General features: G+C 42.1%; 1 protein-coding gene across 1 annotated transcript in view; it reads left to right on the top strand.

Moving 5' to 3' along the window:
* The first annotated feature begins 11,568 nt into the window (after positions 1-11,568).
* Alk (anaplastic lymphoma receptor tyrosine kinase) overlaps positions 11,569-27,082 on the top strand; it is a 701,863-nt gene continuing 686,349 nt past the window's right edge. Inside the window, exon 1 of the mRNA XM_005400546.2 lies at positions 11,569-13,200. Within this exon, the coding sequence (XP_005400603.1) occupies positions 12,528-13,200 (673 nt within the window). The 5' untranslated portion in view covers positions 11,569-12,527. The remainder of the gene's footprint in view (positions 13,201-27,082) is intronic.

Below are 27,082 nucleotides of genomic sequence, written 5' to 3'. Positions count from 1 at the left end.
TCAAGGTGATAACATCACTTAGCCTCTGTACATCTGAGATAGAATGAAAGGGAAGCAGGTGAATAATAATATTTTAATGTTATTAAGAACACAGTTTGTACCTTATGAGGGGTCCTCGGAAAAGTCTTGAGAATCCTAGGAGTCCAAGGACCACACTTGGAGAAGAGCTGACTTACACACATGTGATTGTATATGCACAGAAGTGTTCAGGGTTACAGTTTTTGCCTCTGGGGAAATATACTTGGAAGACCAAGGAACCCTGAGGAACTCTGCTGAGAGAGAGATGTACTTTTCACTGCATAACCTTTAGTACCATTTCAATTCTATGCTTGTGTTAGTGATTGCATTTTTTAAAAAAGAAATTTAAGGTTATAAAGAAACAAACTGAAATGGAAACAGATTTATGACCTATAGGATTAATCCAAGTCATGGACAAAGATTGATGTACATGAATATTTGTTGCAGCATTATTTATTACAGCAAAGACTTGAAAACAACCCACATGTCCACAAATAGAGATTGGTTAAACAAATTATGGTACATCTATACATTGTAATTCTATGCAGTCATTAGAAATCGTAAATCCCTAGAATGTTCTGTGATATGGGAAAGCGTTCACAATATAGTGTTAAGTTTTAAAAAATAGCACAGGACATAACTTTGCATGAACCAAATTATACTAATTTAAAACAATACTAGAAGGATATATACGCAAATTTTAAGTCATTAGTTTTGGGTGGTGAGAGTACAGGTCATTTAAACTTCCTTTTAAATATATTCTGAATTTTCTGAATTTCCAACAATTAATATGTATCACTTTTATAACCAGATAGTGAATACTATAAAAGAAAAAGCAACTAAAATATTTCTTTTCATGGCAATTCATTTATAGCAGCTCCTGTTACTGGTGTTAAGAGGACAGTATAATGTCCCTGAGGGAATGTCCTGCCTTTGATGTAGCCTGTGGTGGTGATGAACCCCATCTTGCTGGATGCTTGGGTATGTGTGATACCCACTGTGATGGACTAACTTGCAGAGGCTGCCTTGGTTGGGGGAATAGGGAAGGTAGAGAAACCTAACAAATTGGAAGAGTGCTATAGCCTATTACTGCAAGACAAATTTATCTAAAATTTAGCAACCTAAAAATAACAATAAATATTTATTACCTGGCAAGTTATGTGAGTCAAGAATATGACTTAGCTTGGTGGTTCTGGCTCTGGGTCTCTTATAAGCTGACAATCAGATATCAACTGAGGCTACAAGCATCTGAAGGCTTGGCCAGGGCCAGAAGGTCTACCTCCTATGTGGCTTATTCACTTGCCTGCAAGTTAGGGCAGTCTTTCTTTCCTTGCCACATGGACCTCTCCGTCCTTACAACATGGCAACTGGCTTACCTCAGATCAAGTGATCCAAAAAAGCCACACTGTCTTTTAAGGTTTAACTCAGAAGTCACTCACTCTCATTTCTTCACATCATACTGGTGACACTGCTTAGCCCTGGTCAACATGGGAAAGCAATATACATGGGTGCAAATAGGAGGTCGTGGGGATATTTTTGAGGCTCATTAACACTGGTGGACATTTGACTTTCAAAATAATTGTGAAGGTGTCAGAGCAGGCCTAGTATCCCAGAGCAAGACATCCTAGACTTCTTGAAAGTTTCAGGCTGTGTTTCATAGGGTGCAGACCTGTTATCAGGCCAATCTGAGGCTACTAAACCACCAGGAACTATAAGCAGGGTTTGGGACTGAGAATGGGGAAGGAGGTACAAAGGAGCCTTTTCATTCCTGAAACAAGATAGCTGTCCCTGTTTACAAGACTGCTCTCCCTTGGGCTGGGACTAAGCTTTGGTCACTGGTATAACCTCACATCCTATGTGCTTTGGATCAACCATGATATAACTTTATTTTCTGTAAAGCCATAGAATATCTACAAAATAGAAACATTGTAGCATCCAAGCCACTTCCTCCATACTGTTTCACATGTGGCTCTTCTGTCATATGCAAAAGTCCACTCGTGTATATACATGAGCATCCAGATTGTGGCTCTGGAAAAAATGGTCATTGTGGACTGTTGTAGTCACGATTTGCAAGGAAAACAATGCAATACAGGACACTTAATTTATAGGGTTATTTTATAGTAGTTACGCAAAGAGTCCAGTACAAAATAGTGCAGGAAATCTGTCCACACACTAAAGACCCAAAGAATCCAGCTGAGGGCCTGGATCCCACAGCAATGTCCTGCATGAGTTCAGCTAAAGATGTAGAGCCCATCACAATGCTCCCCCACAAGTCCACTTGGAGGCCAAGAGCCCACGACAATGTCTTCTGCAAGCCTGTGTTAAGAATCTGTGCTGAGAAGGTCCCAAGGTCAGTGGTGGAAGCTAGAAAATCTGTACTAGCAGGATGAAGGATCTGTGCCAGCACTGGAGCCAGGAAGCGATGCTCAAAGTAAGAACTAGAGCTCCCCTCAAATTGAACTGTAGCCATTTTCAGGGACAACAAAGTCCAGAGCTCCTCCGACGATGAGAACAGCTGAGTTCATACCAGGAAAGCCAGCATGAAAAGCTCCTTCAGGAGAACCAACAGCTCCTTAACAGCATCTCTTCTTCTCCAGTACTTTTTGTTTTGTTGGCAACAGTCCTCAGGTGGGCCTTCCACGTCCAGCACTACGCTAATTTGGTTCAGCTGAGTGTTACAAGTTGACCGCCAGTTATCAAACCACCACATGGACCTAGGTTTCTCCTATTCTGGGAAAATCCTCCTGGGTCCTCAGTTCCCTTTTGGCAAGTGTGACAGCAGAGGGCACTGGGACTCTGTTATAATGTCATGAGCCAGCTTCCAGTGCTGCTACCATGATGAACAGGTGTTAGGATTACAGAGCAGATCTACTTAGGGACCTGTTCAGGGAATCAGTAGCAGAGGGAACAATGAGAGAGAAGGGTCAAGTCCCATCTTGTCTCAGTTTGATTTCTCAGAGCAAAGTCTACCCCAAATTGGCTCAGTAAGTGAGGTGTTCATTATAAGTTCACAGGTCTAATGGAAAATACCAGTCTTCAGGACAAGGGGTGTTTTGGTGCTCCACTATTAAAATGTCTCAACTATCATCTCCACTCAGTGTCAGTGATTTCTAATTCAAATTTTGGAGAAAAAAGCCCATTGCTAGCCTGGGGTTGGCTTCTCCACATTCTGTTTGCTGCTGCTCTTATCAGCCATTGCCGTGGCCTGAAGTGCCACAGGGCTGTAATTAGTGATCCCCCTGCCAACCTTGGCTGTGGGCATAGCCAGAAAAAAGGGAAAAGGAAGGAAAGATAGGTATCTTAGTTTACCTCCTTGGAGAGAGAGGAGCTTATTGCACACAGCTTCAAGGAAGTCAGCCAGTGGACAGTGGACCTCAGAGGAAATGTATAGTCCAGGGGAGGGATCCTATAAGAACAAGGCTAAGAAATTGCCCTTTTAGAAATTATGAGAAAGTTATGTATCTTGGTCACAGGGGCAAAACAAAAGATTCATTCAGAGTAAAATGCATGATCAAAAATAGGGTGAATAATGTTCAATTAAAATATTACAGTGAAAGACATATTGCCATTAATCCCCCTCAAAATGTTCCCTTCCCTTGAACACATGTAACTCATTATTATTGCCACTTTCTGAAGCAGTTCCAGAAGTCCTCTCTTGTGAGTGTCTTTATGAGGTATGACGAAAGAAATGCGATGAATGTCAATACTGAGTGTCATCTAATGGAAATACAGACTCCTAACATTACGTGGTGTCCTTGTCCACCTTACTCACCACTTCTGGCTCTGTACATCTTCTGGCCCTTCCCCAAAGTCAACATGACCGTGAAGAGTCAATGTTTTGAGTAAGTTCAGGACATCAAGCAACCTGGACACTAAAGATGCTAAAAGACACTCCTGCAAAAGAATTTCCAGAACTGCTTCAGAAAGTGGCAAGAGCAATGACATAAGTGTGTTTGAAGTGAGGCAGAGTATTCTGAGGAGGATTAATGGCAATGTGTCTTTTATTGTAATAACTTTTTAGGTAAGCACATAGCATAGTTTTTGAAATATAATTCAAGGTGAGACGGGGGTTATGAAGAGAACAAACTGATGCTGAGCTGCCTTATCTCAATTCTTCCTAAGTGGAACCAAGACCAATGTCTAAATGTGGGCTAGGCTCAGTCAAAAGTATTCAATCATCTCAGGCCCTGGATTAGAAAGGAAAGTAAGGACAAAGGCTCAGATAGGACAACACAGACATAGAATGATGGATCATATAAGACTGGCCAGTGAAAACTTTTATTTGATCATTAAGACAACTGGAACAGTCAATTGGATTGAATCCGTTGTTCAGATTGACTAGCTTACAGCTGATCTGATCCATCATGTAGACATGACTGAGCTCGGAGGCACCAAAGCTTTCTCCTTGATGCCTCTAAAAGTTATGGGCCAGGGCACTCACCTGTCTTGGCTGAACAATCAGAGACTGGATACTCTGTATTGATTTGGAGCTCTTTAAAAGACTCTTCAAATGGGTTACATTGATAACCAAATTACCCAAAAAGTCTTTTTTTCATCTTCATCAGCCAAAAAAGGGCACATTAAGATGGAAGCAGGTGAGAAGACCACTTGTTAGTTGCAGTAATAGCTGCTGCCCTTCCTCCTTGATGTACTGGGCCTCAGCAAACACAGGGATTACTGTGAGATACACAGTGGTGAACACTGTTTGCTTTTATCTCCTTTGCTGCTTTCCCGCTCTTCCACAGATGTGAGGTTGTTTATAGTTTCTAGGAGGGAGATGTCACTCTTTGGTGTTTGTGAAAGGTTTTTTTTTTTTCTGCATCTGTGCCGCCTCTGATGTGATGCCTTAGGAGAGATGAGAGCAGCCGAGCTCTCTCATTTCCACAGTGCTGTTTGTAAGACTGGAAGCGTGTTGAGGCGAAGCTATGCTTTCTGATGGTAGCTGGTTCCTCAGCTTGGCTGAGTCCTCAAGGGGCTAGTAGTGGTCATTTTTCCTCAAGTAACTGGTTGTCTGGATCCTTCCTAGTCAGTACAACACCTGCAGGTCTTTCCCTTCTTTGGGGACTAACGAGGCTTTTGGTCTGCCTGGTGGACTTCACAAGAGGGTGGTTCCAGGCAAGCATTTCCAGCCAGAGTTGTGAGCAGAAATGGCGTGCGTCATTCCAGGCTGGAATATTTATTTATTATTTCAAGATTGTCTGGCCTCACAAGACTGGCTGCTCCGCCAGCCTGCATCCCCAGGTTCCTCAGATGATCAGAGCCCTCTGCCTGCCAGAAACAGATGTGAGCTGTAAGATAAAGTATTTTGCTGTTTTTAACTTACTGAGAGCTGAGTTTTTTTTAAAGCAGGGGAGTCAAATTTTATTACTATTTTACAAAATTATTAAAAGTTACTTGTAAAAAAATTAAGAACCCTCCCATAATTCCAGTAAGTATATTTTTTCATGTTTTTCTCCAGGTTTTTGTGGGTTTTTTTTGTTTTTTTTTTTTCTTTTTGTAATTTTCGCTTAGTTGTAGCATGGCATAGATCCTATTTTGTATTCTGGGTTTTAAAATTTTAATTTGATCAAGCCCCATGATAGTAAGAGCCTAGACTGTTTTATTCACCACAATATCTCTCCTCTGCACATCATACAAAACTAAGCACACAGTAGGTGCTTAATAAATAATGATTAAAATTAATATTTGATGACTTTAGTTTCCTCTTAGCATGATGAATATTAGAAGATATATATGACTGGCCAGCAACTGCAGGCAATAGATTCAACGCTCAGGTTTGTCCACAGGCAAAGACATATTTTTAGAGAAATCTTTGTTTTATTTCTCCTCTGTTCAGCATTAGATTCAAGAGCTCTTTCTGGCTCCCTGAAAGCTTGGTCTCTTGGTTCCTGTCAATCCTAAGCAGGATTTTAGACTTCTGTCTCAAAGACCATGCCTTCTCCTTTCTTTTAGCCTGATACAGAAGCCCACATAAGTCAAGGGTTCTCCCAAGGTCACACAGTTTCTGAGAAGCAAGGCTGTAATTCCAACCCACTTTCGAACGCAAACTCTTAGCTCATTTGAATATGTCTTCTGAGTTCTATTACTAGCTCTCGGCACAAATTAAGTTACTCTGGTTGTGGGTTTCCAAAGTTTCAGTGATAGTAGCTAGCCTTTCTGGTCAGTTCTACTTATTGATTTGCCTCTTGCTTTTTTTTAAACATGTTTTATCCTCCTCCTGTTGTCTTCATCCTCATCCTCATCTTCCTCATCCTCCTCTTCCCTCGCCTCCTCCTCCTGTTCCTTCTCTTCTTCCTCCTCCCTTACCCTACCTGTCATACCTACATGCCTGGGTACTTAAGACTTATTAATTTGTTGTTCAGGATTAATTCTAGGTCAATCCATTTATCCCAAGACAGTCAGTAAATCAAGGTCAGCTTTGTCCATACAGTGTGTGTTTTCTTTCAGCTGGAACACACCACTTTCCTGTCCTCCTTTTCAAAATTTGACCACCATTCCTTACTTCCTTTAGCCTAGCAAGCACCTATCGTGTGTAGATGGCTATCAGAAAAATCCACTTTCTATCATATTCAATTCTCACAAAAACTTTGTCAGAAAGAGGTTACAATCTTCTTTTAAACATGAACAACAAGGCCCAACAGGTTAAAATCTTTGTCCAGACCAGAACCACATCTCCAATAGCTATGTTAAAAGAGTAAAATTAATTGTAATAATATCTTTTATTTAATTTTGCTTATCCAAAATATTCTCATTTGAATAAGTACTCAATATAAAAATTACCAGTCATTTTGCATTTTTCCATACTAAATACTTCAAATATTGTGTGTATTTTACATTTATAGCACATTTCAATTTCAGTTAAACATTTTAAACTTAGTGGTCACATGAGCTAATAGCTACTATATTGGACAGTGTGTTTCTAAAGCGTAAATCATGACATGAGATTCTTCTACCCAACTATGCAGTGTCTTCTCACAGCAATCAACATAAAAGCCAAACTTTTTACCATGGCTTTTGCAACCCTACATGAGCTGGACCTTGGCTACTCCTCAACTTTATACCCTCCATTCACTGTGTTCCAGTTGCAATGACCTCATACTGTTCTTTGCACATGAAAACCTGTTCTCACCTCAGGGATTTGCGTTGATATTCCTTTGCTTAGAACATTATCTCTACAGATTACCTCCAGTTCAGTAATCAGGATTTAGCTACATTTTAACTTCCTTCAAGAGTCCTCCACCAACTCTAAAGCTACAGTTATGGCTGTGCCCCAGCCCCTCTACCAAGTCATCATCTGCTATAGGGCCCTGTTTTATTTTTCTTACAGCACTTACTATTCTCTTAAATTACCTTATGTGCTTGAGTGTCCATCTCTTTTACTGGAAGGTAAGCTTCTGGAGGTGAAGGACTCCTTCTATCTTGTTCAGAGCAATATTCCTAGAACTAGAACAGCACCCTGTATGCATTAAATGTTGAAGAAATATTTGTTACCGAATTAATGCCTGATTTAATTAATCCCATAGGTCCCAGTCAGATTTTACAGTTGTGAGGTGCATTTTGCCCTAAGTCACACTGCTTGGATTTGAAATGCTACTTTTACTATTGCATCCTTTATGGAAAATTCAACAGCCCCTTGGCTGAGTTGTCTGTTTGTTCATTTCCAGAAATTGAGAATTTTCAGAGGAGAGCCTTGATGGTCTGAGTGTTCTCCAAGCCATTTTTTTTTCTTGGCACATGTAGTCAGGGTTTATCAAGAAAAAGATTTAATACGGACACATAATTTATAGGATTATTTTTCTAATATTCACCTCAAGAGTCAAATGCAAAAGAAGTCAAATGCAGGAAATCTGTCCACACACTAAAGACCCAAAGAATGCAACTGAGGGCCTGGATCCCATGGCAATGTCCTGCATGAGTCCAGCTGAAGACCTAGAGCCCATGGCAATGTCTTCCACCTCCACAACTCCAAGAGAAGCGTAGAGCCCACAGTGTCTCATACAAGTCTGTATCAAGGAGCTGCACTGGGAAGGCCCAAGGTCAGTGGTAGAAGCTAGAAAGTCTATGCCAGTGGGATGAAGGATCTGTGCCAACAGGCTGAGGGTTCTGCACTGCAGCCAGGAAGCGACACTTAAGGTAAGGACTAGAGCTTCCCCCCAAAGAATCGCAGTGACAGTGAGGACCCAAGTTCCTTTGATGAAGAGAACAGCCAATTTCATAGCAGGAAAGCCACCCTGACAAGCTTCTCCAGGAGAATCAACAACACACCATCTTCTCCTTCTGTTCTCTTTTTATGCTGTTGGCAGGAATCCTCAGGTGGGCCTTGCACCTGCAGCACCACATTGATTCCTTTCAGCTGGGTGTTGCAAGTTGACCATTACTTAATCTACCACAGGTGATCTACTCACCTTCCTTTTCCCTCACTTAACTTCCCAAAACATCTACAAGGTGACACAAAACAGTGCATATCCTTTGGTTGTCCTCAGGATTCCACTGCCTATGTGAGCCACTTCTACCTCTTCTGTCTCAGTCCAATTTGGGCTTTTGGCTTCTTCCTGTTTTTCCTCTGCTCACCTCAGTCCATCCTTTCCCATTCATGTTCTGTCTTGTGAAGTCACTCAGGGTTTAAGATGCTAGGCTTCCTTGGGGGCTGGGGATTTAGCTCAGCAGCAAAGTGCCTGCCTGGCAAGCGCAAGGTCGTGAATTCGGTTCCTGGTACCGGAGAAAAACAAAAAAACAAACAAACAAAAAAAGATGCTAGGCTTCCTATCCATATGTCCAGGTCCATGTCAGGTAATAAATCTTCTTACCTATATGCTTTTCTCATTGAGAGTTACTCTTCTTGAGCTTCTATTTGTAATTGGTAAAATAGATATTATTACTTCCCTGCATAGTGTTACTATGAGTATTAAATGAGCTATTACATGAAAATTATTTTGAAATACACTGACCCAAAGTTAAGCGCATAAGGCAAATTAATTGTAATAGCTCTCACTTTCTATCTTTCTGTCTATATTCCGCCCTTGCTCCTAACTCCACTTTTCCATCCCCTTTCCTCTTGGTGACGATGATGTAGGATAAAGATGTCAAAATTATAGCTGCAGGCATGACAAGAACCCTAATTTGTCCCAGTGGGATGTGTAATTTTTGGAAGAAAAGATCACTGGTTTGGATTCCAACTGTTATTTACTTACTGTTTGACCTTGGGCAAATTATTTTGCCCCTCTGAACCTTGGGTGTTTTGTCTCTTAAATGGAAATAATAATATATATCTTCCTCCAAAAGCCACTGTGTGATGCAACACATGCACACAGACACACACAGACACACACACAGATACCCATCCATAGATGCACGTGTAGAGTGCTTGATAGACTATCAATATCCATTCTATCTTCTTTTAAAAATTACCTAACAAAGAAGGAACACTATTTTTAAGATTTACTCTAATTTAATCTATAGGGAAAGACACTTTTCCTTTCTTGGGAGAAATTTGAGAGAATTTACAAAAGCACGAGAGTTAATTGAGACCCCTGTGTCCATGAGATGCAAAAGCGTTTTCAGGGAGGATGCTAAACCTTGGAAACTCATCCTGTTTCAAGTCTCTGCAGCCCCCTAGTGGCCACTGATTTCTACAGATGATTCACGGTCATTGACAAATTACAATGAGTCAATTTGCCTTTGAACAAGATCTACACAGAGAAATGCGGATAACGTGGTGAGTGAAAGGGTTGGCATTTTAGCCTTTTTCACACTTTACATAGAAAGTTATTTTTTATCAGTGTTCATGCCAACAAAATCTGACAAAAATTAAAAAAATGTGCACATATGAGGAAATTATTAACCTACAAACTCTTCTTTCGTTTTTCTTGTTGTCCCTTTCTCCTGTCCTCCACCAAGAAAGGAGCATGTTTTCTTCTCTTTGGGTCAGATCAATCTTTGCCCTTACACTTGTAAAGTCAGTGTATCTTCTCTGAATTCCAGGCAGAGGCCAGATGCTTGTCAAACTGTGAGTTGCAAATAGTGTGGTAAACATAAAGCCACAGCAAGCCATTCTGAGAAGTGGTATTTTTCATTTTTGGGTCTTCCACTAGCCAAAGGGGCTGCCACAGTGCTGGAAAGAGCCCGACCCCTTGAAGAGCAGAGATTCCAGAAGCTCCACTTCCTGTGGGGCAGTGAGTGCATCACTTAGTGGGGAATATTTCACCACACACTATGCCTGATGCTGAGCATGCACCTCTGTGATCTGTTGGGCTGCGAGCTCCGTGGAGGATCTTGCCTTATTCTTAGCTCCTAGAGTTAGCACAAGGTCTGATAATCAACCTTTGTGAAAAAGGAACTGCAGGATTTGTGTGCACAAATGACTAGTTTTTTCTGTGAACCCAGTGAGCTGCTTGCTATAAACACAGCCAATAAATGAATTCCATGTTGGCGGCTCTCTAGGGACAAAAGGAAAGGAAGACCAGACGTAGAGCCCTCACTTTACAAGTGAGGGGAGGGAAAGCCCGGGCATATGAACTGTCACTCCCAAGACAGTGAGCAATAGTGCCTCATCATGCCATCCGGCTAAGTCACCTCTGTACCTCCCTGACCGTTAATGGAGAGGTGTGGGTAGAGCAGTCGTGGGGAGCACATGAGTAAGGGCCCTGAGTCACATGATGACTGTATGACCCAGGGAATAACAAACTGTCTGCAACTCAGTTTCCTCATCTGTAAAGCTGGAATTAAAAATGTTTACAATGGGCTAGGGTTGTGTGGCTCAATGAATGTTTGTGTAGCACACAGGAGACGGTGGGCTCAATCCTCAGCCCCATACACTTACCTTCCAGACCCTACAGGAGGTGGCACAAGTTCAGACACAATTCTGAAAAACGAGGTGACCGACCTCTGTCGGAAATGTTATTTTTTGTAGCTGAAGAATTACTCTGCGAGACCTCGGCCAATCCCTGCCTCTCTCGCCAACTTTTCCTGGTGTGTGGAAGGAGGGATCAAAAGGTTTCCAGAAATGCGAGTAAATACCGGGAGTCAGGAGATTCCGTTTCAGGGCACCGATACAAGCCGTTCTTGGATTGACAATGTGGCGCTGCCACCCTTGCCCCTCCTTTCTTTGCCTTGTCTCTTTTTATTCTGGAACCCGATATTTAAAAATCAGAGCAATTTCATCTGCTAAACGAATAATTAGGGTGAGTGCTTGATTGCAAAGCCCTCCTCCAGTTCTCCCAGTTGTTCAAAACCCTCTTCTGTTCACACGGCAGCTTAAATAGGGCAAAGAATCTGGAGGAAGGGGAAGAAGGAAAGGGACGTACCGAGGGAGGGCGGGGCGGGCTCCGTGCTTTTCTCAATGAATACCAAAGCCTCTGCAGATTTGCATAGGAGCCGACCGCGCCGCGTCATTGGTTGACAGGCGCAGGCGGGGCGGGGCGGGCGTGCTTGGGTCCTGCAGCGGCCGGGAGTTGGCGCGCGAGCCCCGCCTCCACTGCGGCCCCGCCCCCTCCCGGCGCGCGCTCGCGGCTCCGCCAGCTGCAAGTGGCGGGCGCCCAGGCAGATGCGATCCAGCGGCTCCCCGGGCGGCAGCGGCGGTAGCAGCTGGCAACCTCCTCTGCCGCTATCCCGGGGGTCTCGGGGCACCGAGACATCTTCGCACCGCCTTCTGGCCAACAACCCGAAGCCACCCGCGCAGAGATAGGTGAGGAGAGGGCAAGATTCCGGCTTCCCTGCCCTGAATGCTTTCACTCCGCCGCTGCCGCCGGGGCGGCCCTGACGCCTGCGAGAGAACTCCTAGGAGCCCAGACGCGGGCGACCGCAAGGACGCTGCAAACTTGCGCGCCGGCGGCTGCCAGAGCGGAGGCTGTCAGAGCCTCCGCTCCGCAGGACCGGGGCTCGCATTCACGCCCAGAAGTTCAGAGGGCAGTGCAGTCCCAAGACTTCCTGCAGAGGAGGGCGCTTGAGGGGGCGCTAGAAAGCAAGCCCCTCCCGCGATTCTAGCTCCAGACCCGGGGAGAGGAGATCAGAGGAGCCGAAAGCAACCGCGGGAGGTGGCCAGGGCAGGGGGCACCTGCTTAGAGCCACGGCTCCCAGCCTGGAAAGTTGCGGAGGATTGGAGACGGCCCGGAGAACCGACAGACCCTAGCTCTGGCCGCGGGGGGCAGGAGGGGACGGCACCCAATTGCCACCTCCTTTTTAGCATAGTAGTTTCTCGTTCGCCAGCGCAGCGAGCTACAAACGGGGGCGCGGCACTCGGCAGGGCGAGCTAGAGGCACAGGGTCCAGCTGTTGAGCCCAGAGAGCTTCAGGGTCTCTGGACTCACGCCTGGCTTGCAGCTCCGTCTCATTCAGACCGCAGCTAGGGTAAATCTAGGGAATCAAGTGCACGCGCGGTGCCCCAGAGACAGGTGGAAGGAGCCCTTCAGGACCAAGGACCGTTTGGAGCCCCTTCCTGTTTGGGGGAAAGCTAAGGGCGAGGCTGGGCCCGGGAGAGTTGGAGATTAGTACCGACAGCCCTCTCCTTGCGGGATGGCAGCCTTCGGGCTCCTGTGGCTCCTGCCACTACTGTCAGCAATAGCCTCGGGCTCCGCGGTCGCGCCTGGCCATCGCGCGGGGTCACCGGTCATAGGGCCGCCTCTGCAGCCCCGGGAGCCGCTCAGCTACTCGCGCCTGCAGAGGAAGAGTCTGGCGGTAGACTTCGTGGTGCCCTCGCTCTTCCGCGTCTACGCCCGCGACCTGCTGCTGCCGCCGCCATCCCTTTCGGAGCCGAGGGCCGGCCGGCCAGAGGCGCGTGGCTGGCTGGCCCTCGACTGCGCACCGCTGCTCAGGCTGCTGGGGCCGCCCCCTGGGGTCTCCTGGACAGCAGGCGACACTTCGCCGTCTCCTGGCACAGTACCGACGCTGTCCAGGGTGCTGAAGGGCGGCTCGGTGCGCAAGCTCCGGCGCGCCAAGCAGCTGGTGCTGGAGCTGGGCGAGGAGGCGATCCTTGAGGGCTGCGTTGGGCCCCCAGAGGAGGCAGCTGTGGGACTGCTCCAGTTCAACCTCACCGAGCTGTTCAGCTGGTGGATTCGCCACGGCGAAGGACGGCTGAGAATCCGCCTGATGCCCGAGAAGAAGGCATCGGAAGTGGGGAGAGAGGGAAGGCTGTCCGCCGCAATCCGCGCCTCTCAGCCCCGCCTTCTCTTCCAGATCTACGGGACCGGTGAGCAGCTCCCGCTACAGCGTGTTGTGATTTGCATTTTTACTTACACGGATTAACAACCACTGTTAACCAGTCCCTTCTCTTACGCTCCTTTCCAAAACCTCAGCTTCTTAATCCCGTTTCTTCATTCCTAAAGTTAGACCGTTTCAATATTTCGTCCCTGAGCGCCGTCACTCCCCAAGGGCCTTCTTTTCTTTTTAGCAACCAACTTGGGAGAAAAGTTTCCTACTTTTGGCAGAATTTCTTCTTTTACTGACTTACAAAGGATCCAAACCGTAATTGTATTCCTTCCTTCCTGGCCCCTAGAATGGTTCAAATGCTCCTGTTACTTTTAAGTTCCAACTTAGTACAGTGCTAGGTAAAACTACTTTCCCTCCTCCCTCTCCCTTCTCCTCCTCCTGGCCACCACATATTGGGATAATGTAGTATAATTTCCCAGGGAATATAGAATTCCTCTTTATATTGATTTCCCCCCCCCCCCATTGCAGCTCCTTCCCAAATGCTGGGCTGCCCAGGAAGTGCCTCTTGTTTTGTTGATCCATTCTGCGACCCTCTCCCACCTCCTGTCTTCTTTGCACTCAGATTCTCATTCTCCTCCGATGTCCTGGGAGAGCCCCAGAGGACTTACAGAGCAGGGGACCGGAAGAGGTATGGTGAGAAGGAAGGAAGTTGTGAAGATTGTCTCGCTTTGGGGAAGGCACTGTGAAAACAGGGAGAAACAATAATTGGCTTTTCTGGTTTTCTTTCCCTTCTCTCCTCCTCCTTTTGCCTTCTCTTCTCAGCTTGAATGTCTACAACAGCAGCTCTTTGTGATAATCTCTAGCAGACCTGTTTCACTGCAGATCTCTCTGCTGGAGATGCCTGAAATGAGGTTTCTGTTTCATTTACTCCCTCATGTCTTGCCACATTCACTGAGTTGGGGACACTTATTTCTAACTCTTCCCAGAGTCTCCTTTCACTGGAAAACAGGGTGGTTTTCAATGGATGTTTCTCTTGTAAGACTGCTGGGGAAGGACTCGTGAATAAAACATACAATGTAAATGAATGAGAGAAGCCCGTAAGAGAAATCATGTTTTTTAAAAAGCCTACAGTAATTCCATTGAGCAAACCCGGCTTCTTTTCTATCATTCTCATCATCAGAAATAAATGAAATTCTTATGCTCCACTGGTTACTAATGTCTAATATTAATTGGATGGCAAGCATTGAAAAATGTCCATTGTGGAGCTACAAGTATCTCCCATGCTTGTTCCAACACGTACGTACTCCCACACATATTCAAGACTCCTGTGCAGCAGAAATAGCGAGAAGTGGATGTTCCCCAGTCACCGCACAGAAAATATGCTAGTGTGTAGTCGGCAAGGCAAACAGTGCAGCTGAACATTTCAGCACTGGCATTAGTGGCATTGGCACTTAGAATGACCCCTTGTGATCACGCTGGAATATATAAAGCTTGTGCTAAAGGATAGGGTCTGATGAGTTTGATAGTGCCTTCAGTGAACATAGGTGGGAGCCTGATGATTGTTGTCCTAAAAAGGATAGTTTTGTAAAGAACAACTGGGTTTTGATATCATTGTGGCTTCTGTGGTTTATGCACGAAGCATTCTTTTAGTACCCAACATTTTTGTAATAAATATAAAAATCACTTCTCTGCAAATTCAGATTTTCTTCCACTTTTATGTCTTTGAGCACTTCTGGGGTTACCCATCACCTTTTGTTAAATGACCATAGGACCCAACACTATCAGCAGTTGTCACATGCTGGTGACAGACAAAAGGGGTCTTCTTTTCTGTATCCCCAAACTTGCCAGTTATGAGCAAGCAGGCTACAAGAAGCTACCAGTCACAAGCATAATGCATTTGAAGAGTATAGCATTACATTCAAGTTCTCCATGGGGACTGGAAGCTGCTGAGTGGGGGAGCTTCATGTAGAAAGGAGTGTCCTCCAAGAGCTGCTGTGCTACTGGCTATAGGGGAATCATGAACATTCCAAGTCCTCCTTAGTGGCACAGTCCATTGGCAGTTGGACCATGCTCTTATGCTTCATTTGACACATCTAGCAATGCTGTCTTCAGAAAGAGCCAGAATTCTCACATTAAAAGGCCAGAAATTTTGGCCAAGCATTTTTCAACAGGATTGGGATCAAATGATTATTGATGGGATCAAATAAGACACTAAGTGTAACTGAATGAGCTCCCCATGACCTCCAGAGAGACAGACAGCTTATTGAAAAGCACTTTAGGCCTTGTGGCAATCACACTTGGAACAGGCTGGATCCTCCTGCCTCTGAGGACATATGCTATCTGCAGTTAGGCAGCTGACCTTGTAGGGCTAGGCTTTTGCCCTACAAATGCATTCCAGCCTTATTCAGATACAGTCTCCATTGCAGAACATCCCACGGAGCTGACATATCCTACTACAGTATGTTCCATGTTTGGGGCAACATATATCATTGTTATTTCATTCATTTTCTTCTATGAAAACTCAAGCTTAAATTCTGTCCCTTGGATTGATTTTGCTATTTATCATCTTTGGGGAGATTGGGTTATTCTCTTTACAGTGGTTCTAATTTATAGATAAGGTATAAAACTCTTCTATGGCGTAGGATCTTCAATATACAGAACAAAAGTAGACAAAACTCAGCTATTTCTTTTCGCTTCTGCCCAAGGGACTGGCAGTCTAATCTAGACGACAACAATCATGCTGATGGGGCTATTTGTGGGGAACAAAGACGGGGATGGTTGTTCTGCCATCTCTTGTAGAGAGGAGCCTACAGCAGCCCATTGGTCTCAGACTGAAATAGCTTCCTAATGCGGAGTGGGCCCATGAGTGAGGGTATGGCAAAAGTGGAACAGCACCCAGTTAGAACAAAGGAAAACCATGTATTGCTTGTGGCACTGGGCTATGTGAAAGGACAAAAGAATACCTAAAATGCCTTATATTGAATGACATGCATATAGTTTTACTGTTCAGTTTGCTGTGAATTGATAAATAGGATAAGCACTTCAAAGTAGGCAGCAGTTCCCTGAGCACCTATTCATAGAGAAGGGATAGAGGCAGTTGCTGGGAATGTATGGATGGTGATGCACCAGGTTGGTGCAGTCCACATCATATAAGAGATGTCTGCCTGGAGGCTCGCACATTTCCCATTCCTCTGGTTTATATCCTGGATTGATGTTTTGAAATCTGCTTCTGCCATCCCCAGGCAGAGGTCTAGAGAATGTTGTGGGGTAGGAGGGCCTGTTTCCTGTAAGCACTCACTCCCCACCACAGGAAAGGGGGTACATGACTTGGGATTTTACTTACATGAGAGGTCTGAGCAACATAGAGTAGATGTATGCAATGCAATATACAGGAAGCTTGACCTCACGTATCTGTCAGTCCCTTCTCATTTCATTTCTAGAGAGGGCAGAGAAAGTAAGGGAAGATATAGAGGAAATTGGAACTCCCAGAAGGGATATCAGTTATTGGAGGTGAATTGGGAGAATTGGAACTAATCCAAAGAAGAGCAGAGAGCTGATTTAAGAGTTGAAGGGACTGATTTATGATGAAAGATGAAAAGAATTTTATATATATGGCTAAGCTAAGTGGTGATGAAGGGAAAGCCATGGCAATAATCTACAAATCTCTGAGGAGGGAGACTGGCAGTGAAGGAGAGGAGTTTTTTAGTGTGGCCCATTGACGTAATAAGATGATACTTGCAAAAGGAAACTTCAGGTTAGATATCAAGGAAGTGTATTTTCTGAAACTGATACTCCTCTGAGTATGGGATGGAATTCTAAGGGAGCAGGGAGGCAGGTGAGATGTGGGTCAGACAAGCCAGATCATTCATAATTAAAATGTTCTATGTTTTCAAATGCCAACAAGCCATGACAAGCAGGAGAGCAGGGGTGGGAATGGAGGAGGAATCAGGATCTTTCTGGATATAATTTGTAAGTCTTTGAGCACTGGTGCTTTTTTCCTGGGGAAAAGGAGAGAGTTGCATATGTATCTTTGAAGTTGGTGGGAAACACAAGAATATTGCTGGTAGCTAGGCATAGTAGTAAGCAGCTATAATCCAGGATTCTGGGACACTGAGGCAGGAGGACTGCAAGTTTGAGCCCACCCTGGGCAATTTAGTGACATAGTAAGATCTTGCCTCAAAATAAAAAAAAAATGAAAAGGGCTGGGATGTAGCTCGGTGCAAAGACCCTGGGTTAAATGTCCAGTACTCCCTCCAAATTAAAAGAATATTGTTAGTAAAAATATTTTAAAATTACTGAATTTATCCTTCCTTACCTTCAGATTAAACACAGAGATTTTCTCTGGAGTAGGAACTCTATGTCGTGTGTGTGTGTGTGTGTGTGTGTGTGTGTGAGGGTTCACTGAGCTGAGAATGAGGTGTCTAAGATACATCTATAGATGGGGGAGGTGAGAGTCATTGGGCAGAACAGAAGATCTCTCTTATGTTAAGAAGATGAGGTCACTTTTAGACTTGGTAGACCCTACTGACTACTTGAAACTTCTTTGAAATGTTGAGCATATATATGGCTATTAGAAAGATGAATTTCATCCACATCCAATTTGACATTTCACAAGTTTATAGAAGAGAAAAAAGATCTATGACGGGAATATGTGGCCAGGTCAGGAGGAGAATGTTGTCATTAATAAAAATGAATATCTTCATAAGGAAGTTGGTCTGCTGAGGGTCAGGAGGGACTGGCCCAAGGGTGGAAGAAGAGAGGGAAGCTTGGGTCAACGGAAGCTGCAGCCTGCTAGCCTTCACTTCGTGGGAATGTGGCCAACCTGACCCTTAAATGACACTTTGCCTTCTTCTATAACCATTATTAATGTCCTGTTACAAATGTAAGGACTTTTACAATTTATAAAACACTTTCACATTTATTATTTTTATTAATCCTAAACAGGCAGGGCAAGTTTCTGCTTTGCTTTATAAGTGGAGTCATTGGAATCCAGCTGTTTGAAAACACTTCTTCCAAGGTCATGGGGGTACAAAGCACTAAACCCAGAGATTTTCATTTCTGTGTTGAGACATTATGAGATGCTAGATGCCGTGTATGGACAAGATTACATTATCCCTTGCCTTCAAATCAGGGTCCTTTCCACTGAGGGAATAAATTCAAGATACAATGCAAATTATGAACAACTAAGACATAAACAGATGAAACATTTTTTTTTATGATTGTCAGAAGACCATGCAACAAATATTTGGTAGTCAATAGCCATGACTTGGAAAAGTTTGTTATAATCTTGGAAAGCCAGTTGCATCACTGTAAAAATTAGGGTAGTAGGAGTTCCTAAGCTTTTAAAAATGGAGGTAGTAGTCATTCAAGGTGTTGTCGTGGAGATCAAATTAGAAGATGTGTGCAAATCTTTAGTGCAATGCTTAAGTAATGGTAAATTGTTCCATCAATATGAAGTGTTATGGCTTTTCTTACAGCAGCAACACTCCAACATCGAGTCAGCAAGCTGTGCATGCTGCATTTTAGTCTATCTGGATGGTATCATCTGGAGTTGTGTAATCTCTGTGGGTGGCTACATATGATGACCTTGGCAAGGGTAGTGGTGCTGTGCTTTCCCCATGCAACTAACTTCCCACTCCCAAGAGGTGCAAGGCAGGATCCATGGGAAGGGAAGAGAATGGCTACTGTGGTGATTTCTATTGCCTCACTTCTCTTTCTCAGAAATAGGGAAGAGAATAGGATTGAGGCATAGTGTTTACTTCATGTCTATAATCATATGTCCTCATAGGTTTTTTTTTAAACTTTGGATTCACTCCAAAGATTCAAGCAGCATATTCACCACCCAATTTTCTTTTTCCTGAAGAAAGGAGCTAAGCATTAAACTTCATGGAAGCTAATACTGAGGAAGAGGAAGATACACTGCAGAGTAGCTTTCAGATGGTGGCACTTCCTTAACTCAGAGTGATTTATCCAGTCCAGTCCCTGCATGCCCAGAGAGGTTCTGGACCACTGGCTTCTGGTAACTTCTTTATTCTAATTAGCAGAAGCTATGGCCTTCCCTTCCATTTCTGGTCTCACCATTTCATTGTCAAGTGAAGGGCATGGGGAGTGATGTAAAATACCGACTGGTTACATGAGCCCATTCATATCAGTTGAACCAATGACATTTTATAGGAGCACGTAGCCCAAGGACTTTGGGGAGGCTTCCTCAGGAGGGTGCCTCAACTACAAAAGACTGTTAAGCATCCACTCAGCATTAAGTAGATGATGGGTTGTTTTTTTTTTTTTTTACCCATAGCTAAACTGTTGCCTATTAGATGCACATGGATGTCATTTATGTCTGAGAGTAGATAAGGAACGGGGCACATTGGTGAGGATGGTTGTAGATACAGAGGTCACATGGAAAGAGCTAAGAAGTAAGGTAGCAAAGTGTCCTGTGGATGCTTTCTTCCTTAGAGCTATTGTGTTACCCTCTGGTCCATGGTGTGGCCACTCTTTCTTAACCTTGTAATGACACAGATCAAGGTGTAAGAGAAGAGTATTTAAAGGAGAGTATTGGTCTGATAATAACATAGTGAGGGAGTGGGAGGAATCCCCCAGTACTCTTTTTGGTGAGGTGAATTTCTGAAAACAACTTGTTTCCCATTAAGACAATTTTTAAATGAATTTCCCGGTTGTCTATTCTCAGCTTGGGTCCTTGCCCAGGGAAATTCTATCAGATTCATTGGGTGATAAACTGTATGTGTTCCAGAAAGTGGGAGGTCTCAGAACATGGCAGAAGAGCTCCCTTGGGACAGATTCACCCTATCACTTGGTTGATTAGGTTTTTATTTCTTGCATCTGACCTTTCTGGGTGAGTAACAACAGGTATCTGGAGAGGGAGGCAATAGAATTCCTTAGAGGAAAGAGAAGGCTAAAGAGAAGGTATGGAAAATATTTGAGCTCAGAGGATAAATAAAATGTAGACAGGCTTAAAGAAATTAGACACTAAGTCAAAGAAAACCAGAAACAATTTAAATCACTGATTCTTCTTCTTTCATTTCATCTTACATTGGAATATCTGTTCATAAGGGTGGGAGTGAACAAGATTCCTTTATAGACTATTTCCATGTTCTCAGCCCGGAGAATTAAGGTGACTGTTCTGTAGTAGAGAGAACTCTAAATTAGGAGCTAGGAGATTTGGATTCTATGATAGCATTTGCCTTTTGTTAACATCTCTTTTAAACTTGCTGATTTTCTGGGTCGTTGTTCCTGGAGGAGATAATACAGATCTTACTGCAGTTACCTCATGGAATTATGAGCCTTGTATGAGATGACCTATGTGGAAACTCCAGTTTGAATTATTCTAAAATAAACATAGAAGGCGTCAGAAAAAAATAAATCAGATAATAAAAAGTGCTGAGACTTGGACTTTATCCGCCCATGTTTTCAACCAGCGCTTGGCATTAGGAGAAGCAGTATACAGGTCCCATACTTTGGGGTAAGCTGAAGATTCAGTTAGTGGCTTAGCATCCTTGAAAAAGGATTGGGTGTAGTCTCTCCACAGCTTCTTAAAATGTTGTACTTGACTTGAAGTTATTTTCCCCAATTCCAGACTATTCCAACAGTGAGTCCATGTGCTCGTAGAACACAGAAACCTTCTTTTTAACAATAGAACATGATTTTTTAAACTGAGGGATGATAAATACAATAAAATGCATTGAGAATACTAACCTTATGTATAGCTTGGTTGTTACATATATAATGTCAATATAATCATCATTTAATAATTGCCATATACAGAATATTTCTAGCACTCAGAAAGTTCTCATTAATCTTCTTCTAATCTGTTTCTACTGCTGACCCAAGGTAATCATCTTTCTGATTCTTAACTCATGGATTAGTTATGACTATACCTGAATTTAAGATAGATGGAATCATATTATGTCTTCTTTGGCATCTAGCTTCTTTTACTCAATGATATTTCTGTTAGATTAATCTATGTTGTTGTATATAATAGTATTCTTTGTTTTTTATTGCTGGGTGGTATTCCTTTGTCTGAACACACACCCTTTATTTATTAATTTTCTTCTTTTTTTCCTGTGAAGGAATTGGATCACTGGTAGAGTCAAAAGTAAACTCCACTCCAAATCATACATAGAATTCTTCACAGATTTGGCATTGGGGCCTGATACTTATTTGGACCACAGATACTTGTTTTCTTTTCCCCATTCATTTTTAAATTCTGTAAAGTGGGGAAAATTACTGTCCAACCCCCACGGTTATTGTGAGAATTAAATGAGATAAAGCTTGTGGAAGGTTCTAATATGTAGTCAGTGTTCAACAAGTGCTAGTTTTTTCTCCAAATCTTGATTATACTTTTGTCTTGATACCCAGAATAGATGCTTCAAAAAGTCTTCCTGAAGCAGAAAAGGGAGACCTTTGTAAGTGAGGAAATTGGCCCATCAGGGTAAGAGTAACAGCAAAGGATGATATGTTATCTGTAATAATTTTTAATAAATAACTTTGTTGAAACAACTTTTAATACAAACATTTTATATAGTTTAAAATTAACAGAAATAAGCTATTTAATCAATAAATAATTTTCAAAACTCTTTGGTTTTATAGTAAGGTGAATTTAAAAAGAGTATTTTCTGCACCCTTATAGATGGGGCAGAAAAAGTTGGAGAGAAACACAACTACACTCACATAGAAAGGGAACAAAAAATGAGAATAAACTGGGCATGGTGGTACACGCTTATAATCCCAGTAGTCTGGGAGGCTGAGGCAGAAGGATTGCAAGTTTGAGCCTAACCTGGGCAAGTTAGTAGCTTAGCAGCTTAGTGAGATTCTGTCTGAATAGATAACTAACTAACTAAAGAAAGGGCTGGGAATGTGCTGGGCAAAATATCTAGTACTATCCAGTGCTGCAAAGGGAGAGAGAGGGAGAGAAGGGGAGGAAATGGGAGGGGAGAGAGAGAGAGAGAGAGAGAATGGGAAATAATGATAGGGACACAGTGGGAAAAACGAGAGGAATGCATATGAGGCCACCTGAGAAAGTAAAAACCAAGAATTATCTTCTGGACACTTAGATGCATAAAGGTAGAAAAAAATCAAAGCAATGGTAGAGAACAAGGTGAGAGGATAGGAAACAACTGATTATTTTTAGCCTAGAAGGGTTCTGACCTGGTGTTAAAATATGCACTCTGAATTCATGTGAAGTATAATTCATATACAATAAGATATTTCATTTAACTACACAGTTTGATTTGTTTGATAAATGCATACCCTTGTGCAATCACCAGCCTAATTAGGATATAAAACATTTTTGTCAACCCCTGAAAGATTCTTTTCGACCTTTTGCAATGAACCCATTGCCCTTGCTGCTCCAGGAAACATCTGATTTGATTTCTATCTCAGGGGATTAATTTGTCTGTTCTGGAGCTTTATATAAATAAGATGTTTTGTGTTTGTGTTTTTTTCACTTTGAATGATGCTTTTGGGGTTTATCTGTGTTGTTTTATATATTAATAGTTTTGTATTCATTAATGAATAGTATTCCATTGTACAAATATATAAGCATTTGTCTATCCAGCCATAAATTGATGGATATTTCTAGTTTTGGGATCTCACGAACTAAGCTGTTACGAACATTTTTTTGTGCATGTTATAAGACAGTGGACACACACAGTCATTTTACATCCATTGTAGCATTGGTAGATCACATGGTAAACATGTGTAACTTTATAAAAGATTGTCTGTTTTTCCAAATGGTTGTATCACTGTACACTCCTTCCAGTAGTGGATGAGAGTTCCACTTGTTCTACATTCTCAAAGATTCTTGGTGGTGCCAACATGCTGTAGTATCTCCTTGTGGTTTTATTTGCATTTCTTTAGTATTGATTGTCTAACATCACATAGTAAATCACATCAAAATTTAGTGGCCTGAAATAATTTATTTTCCATAGTTAGGAATTTGGGAATAGGTTGGCAGGGTGATTTTGCTTGAAATCTTTTCTGAGAATGCACTCAATACCAGACAAGGATGGAGTCATTTTTAAGGTTGACTGAAGTGCAGGTTCCAATAACAAGGCTGCTGCTCACAGGGACAGCCAGCTCTTGCTGTGGGAGCACCCCAGGAAGGTGTGCTTGAATGCCCTCCCTATGATGTCTGGCTTCCCTTGGATCAGGCATCTAATAACAACATACAGACTTTTCTCTTTTTTTTTGTAAATGTGATGAACTTTATTGTTTGATTTTCAAATGTTGTATCAGCTTTATATTGCCAGGATAAACCCCACATGGTCATTATGTATTATACTTCTGACATATTACTTTCTTCTGTTATCTCTATTCTGCTGTAATTCCTTAGTGAATTTTTTTCAATTTAAATTTTCCATTTAAAAACAATTTCTATTTCTTTCCTGAGAACTACCTTTGCAACTATTTTTCCAGAGGTTTTTGTTTTTTAATTTTACCACTTGCAATACAATTAAAACAGTTCCTTTTAAGTTTTTTTTTCTGAAAATCCCAACATCTGTGTTACTTTATTATTGGTATCTGTTGATTATCTTTCCCTTAAGGAATGGTCCCATTTGTGTTGGGGGAGGCATCCATTCTCTGTATATAGAGTAAGTTTAGAATGTACATTGGCAATGTTAAACAGTTTTGTTTGGTCTGACACTTTGATGTGGTTTGAAACTTAGTTTTGCTCCCAAATCTTCTAATGCTGCTTCAAGTCTGTATGCACATGTGTCACTCAGAGGGAGCCAGAGCCCTGGGTTCAAGATCCAGTATTGTCTGGTGCTGCAAAAGAGAGAGAGGGAAAGAGAGAGAGGAAGGGAAGGAGGGAGGGAGTTGCTATTCTACTTAATTTAAGTTCTCTTGGCTTTTATCTATTAAGTGTCTTTGTTTGATTTCATTTTTTAAAAAAAGGAGATGTGCTATTTTTATACAATGGAGTACTACTCTTCCATAAAGAAGGATAAACTTGAGGCCAGTATAGGTAAATGGATGCACCTTGAGATTACACTCTTAAGTGAAATACATTGGACACACAGATTTAAATATCCTATTGTTACTCTGAGAATCTAAAAGTATAAATAAGGACCAAAATGTATAATACATATTGGGAAATGAGAAGAAAATGTTTGATTGCATTTTTGGTGAGGATTTCAATTGGATAGATAGTACTTTTAGGTTGGTAACACATTAATGACATGGTTCCATTGTTACATGATTTACACTATTTCTAAGGAGATGTCAGAGATTATCTTTAGCTATCTTTCCTGTTATCTCTTCTATGCCTCTGACTTCTTTAAGATTTTGTCTTTATTATTGGATTTCAATAATATGATTAGTGATGTGCATTGATGTAGTTTATTTAGTATTTTTACTGCTTGGGATTTGTTGAGACTCTTGATTCTATGGGTTAATATTTTTAGTATATTTATAAATTTTTCAGAATTTTTTCTCAAAAAAACTCCCCAAAAACCAAAATTTTTTCTCCTCCTCCTTCCTAAGAATCCAATTACAATTGTGTTCTACTATATAATATATTCCTACATCTTATTAAGCATATGTTCATTTTTTCAAAACTTCTCTCTTTAATTATCTGGGTAGTTTTTTATTGCTTATCTTGAAGTTCACCCTTGCTTTTTCAGTACTGTTTAATCTGATGATAAACCAGCCCGTGTTATAAATCTTTACTTTAGATATTGTATTTTTCAGGCCTAGAGTCTATTTCCATTTTTATTGCTTTCTTCATTATGTTTATGTTTTTCTCTAAGTCCTTGGACATATTTATAATAGCTATTTTTAAAGTTCCCTCTGCTAATTATATTACTTCTGTCATTTACGTGTTTGTTAATGTTGGTCAATATTTCTCTTGGTTATAGGTAATAATTTCCTGTTCTTTGTGCACCTGGTAATTTTCTATCTATCTTGTGTGTTGTGAATATTACATTATTGAGTGTGAGGATTTTGTTGCTTTTATTTAAAGACTATTAAAGTTTGTTTGACAGCAAATTTACTTGCCCATCAATTTGACTCTTTCAAGAATTATTGCTAAGCTTTGCTGGAGAGGTTTAGAGAAGCTTTGTTTATGGTTACTTTAGGTCCACTCTTCAGGTTTGGCTCTTTGGAATCCCCACTGAATGCTTAGGTGTTCAGTGAGAACTGTCCACTCTGGTTATTAAACACCTAAATATTTCCCAACTCTCTGTGACCTGTAAAGTTGTTCAGCCTACAGTCCCCTCATAGATTGTTTTTGGTAGCTATTCTTTGCTCAGACTTGGGAATCTCACCTTATAAATGCATCACTTACTATATAGACCAATACTCCAGAGGACCTCTTACAGGATTTTTCCCCCACTCTCTTTTTCTTTGTAGTGGTGGGGATTGAAGCCAGGGTTTCACTCATACTAGGCAAGTGCTCTATCACTGAGCAGAATCCCCAGCTCTCCCCCATCAATTTGTTCCCTGGAAATTTAACCTGCTTCCGCCTTCCCAAACCCCATTCTCCCATGAGGCACACTCTGTATTGGATCTCTCCTTCCTTTATCAGGAAGTACCTCCAGACAGAGAATTAAGGCAGGGCTCATCAAATTATTTTCATTTTCCCAAGGATTATGCTCTTGTGCTGCTGATTACCCAAGGACTAAAAACAAATTTTTCATACATTTTGTCCAGTTTTATAAGTTTGTGACAGAAGGACTAATCTGGAGCTCATTTTTCCATTATGGCTAGGAGGTCACACAGTGAACTTCAAGATCATGGTCATAGGGGCCTGTCTTCTGAGCTACCATATACATTTACAGGAGAGATGCCTATCAAAGGAAAATAATTTTTATGTATGTCTGTAAGTTTGGACTTTTGCTTAAAAAAGATTACATGTTTTTTTTTTTCTTAAACTGAACACTTACAAGTTTCAATGAAGTATAATCTCTCCTTACCGGAAGTTCACAGAGAAGTTAGGGGGGAAATCAGACACAGCATGACAATAAATTACTCCAATAAAAAGAATCCTTGAATGCTAAAAAAAAATGGCCGAGGTAGTTATCATGGTTCAGCGAAGGATCTGGGAGGTGGGTTTCTGCTGTGGCAGTGATGGTCAGATTCATTCTGTACGTCTATATATTGAAAGCCAGGCTGTTAAAGGCAGATGAACTTTATTTGTTCAGTGCATGCTGAGAAGGGAGATGTATCTCTGAGACAGGAGATTATAGCGCTGGAATTTTTAAAACAATAAGCTTATTGTCTTTTGGCAAGGAGTCGGGGCAAAGGTTATCTCTGCTGAGAATGATGAATTTCTTTTGAGACTGAGAAGTTGAGTTAGAAAAATATTTCCAGAAGAGGTGATTTGAGAACAGGGTCTAGGAGGAAACCCAGCATTTTTACTTGGAAAAGAAAAGGGCAGAGGGCTTTCCAGCATGGGACAATGACACAACATACTGCCCAGGAGAGGAGCAATTGGTTCGGAATAAGAAGAGAGATGCGAGAGAAAAGAGGAGAGAGACAGAGACAGACAGGTAGGCCAAAAGACTCCATGTGTGTGTGTTTGTGTGTGTGTGTGTGTGTGTGTGTGTAAGATAATATAGCTAGCTAGTGCAGAAAGTGCTAAGAAATATCAAGGGCTTTGAGGCTGGATGCTGGGTCAGATATCATGAATTAGACGTAATGATGGTTTATTTTGTTGGAATTTATATTTGATGCTGAAGAACTCAAAAAGTATTATATTTTGAGTTGGAATGTGGATGCTGATTGCCTGTTAACTGATACATTAGAAAATGTATCTTCACATTGGCATCAGGCTTGGACCACAGAGAGGGCTGACGCTGGACTGAAGCCCCAAGAAACTGTTGCACTTCCTCAGGCCTGAAGGAGTTGCAGCTGGGCCCAAAAATCCTTAATTAAGTGGAAAACAAACAGGATGGAGTCAGAAG

This window comes from Chinchilla lanigera, unplaced genomic scaffold (genome assembly GCF_000276665.1).
Source record: "Chinchilla lanigera isolate Chin_1 unplaced genomic scaffold, ChiLan1.0 scaffold00068, whole genome shotgun sequence".
In the NCBI taxonomy this organism is placed as follows: Eukaryota; Metazoa; Chordata; class Mammalia; order Rodentia; family Chinchillidae; genus Chinchilla; species Chinchilla lanigera.
Note: the sequence above shows the minus strand (reverse complement) of the source record. Positions and strands in the feature narration are given on the sequence as shown.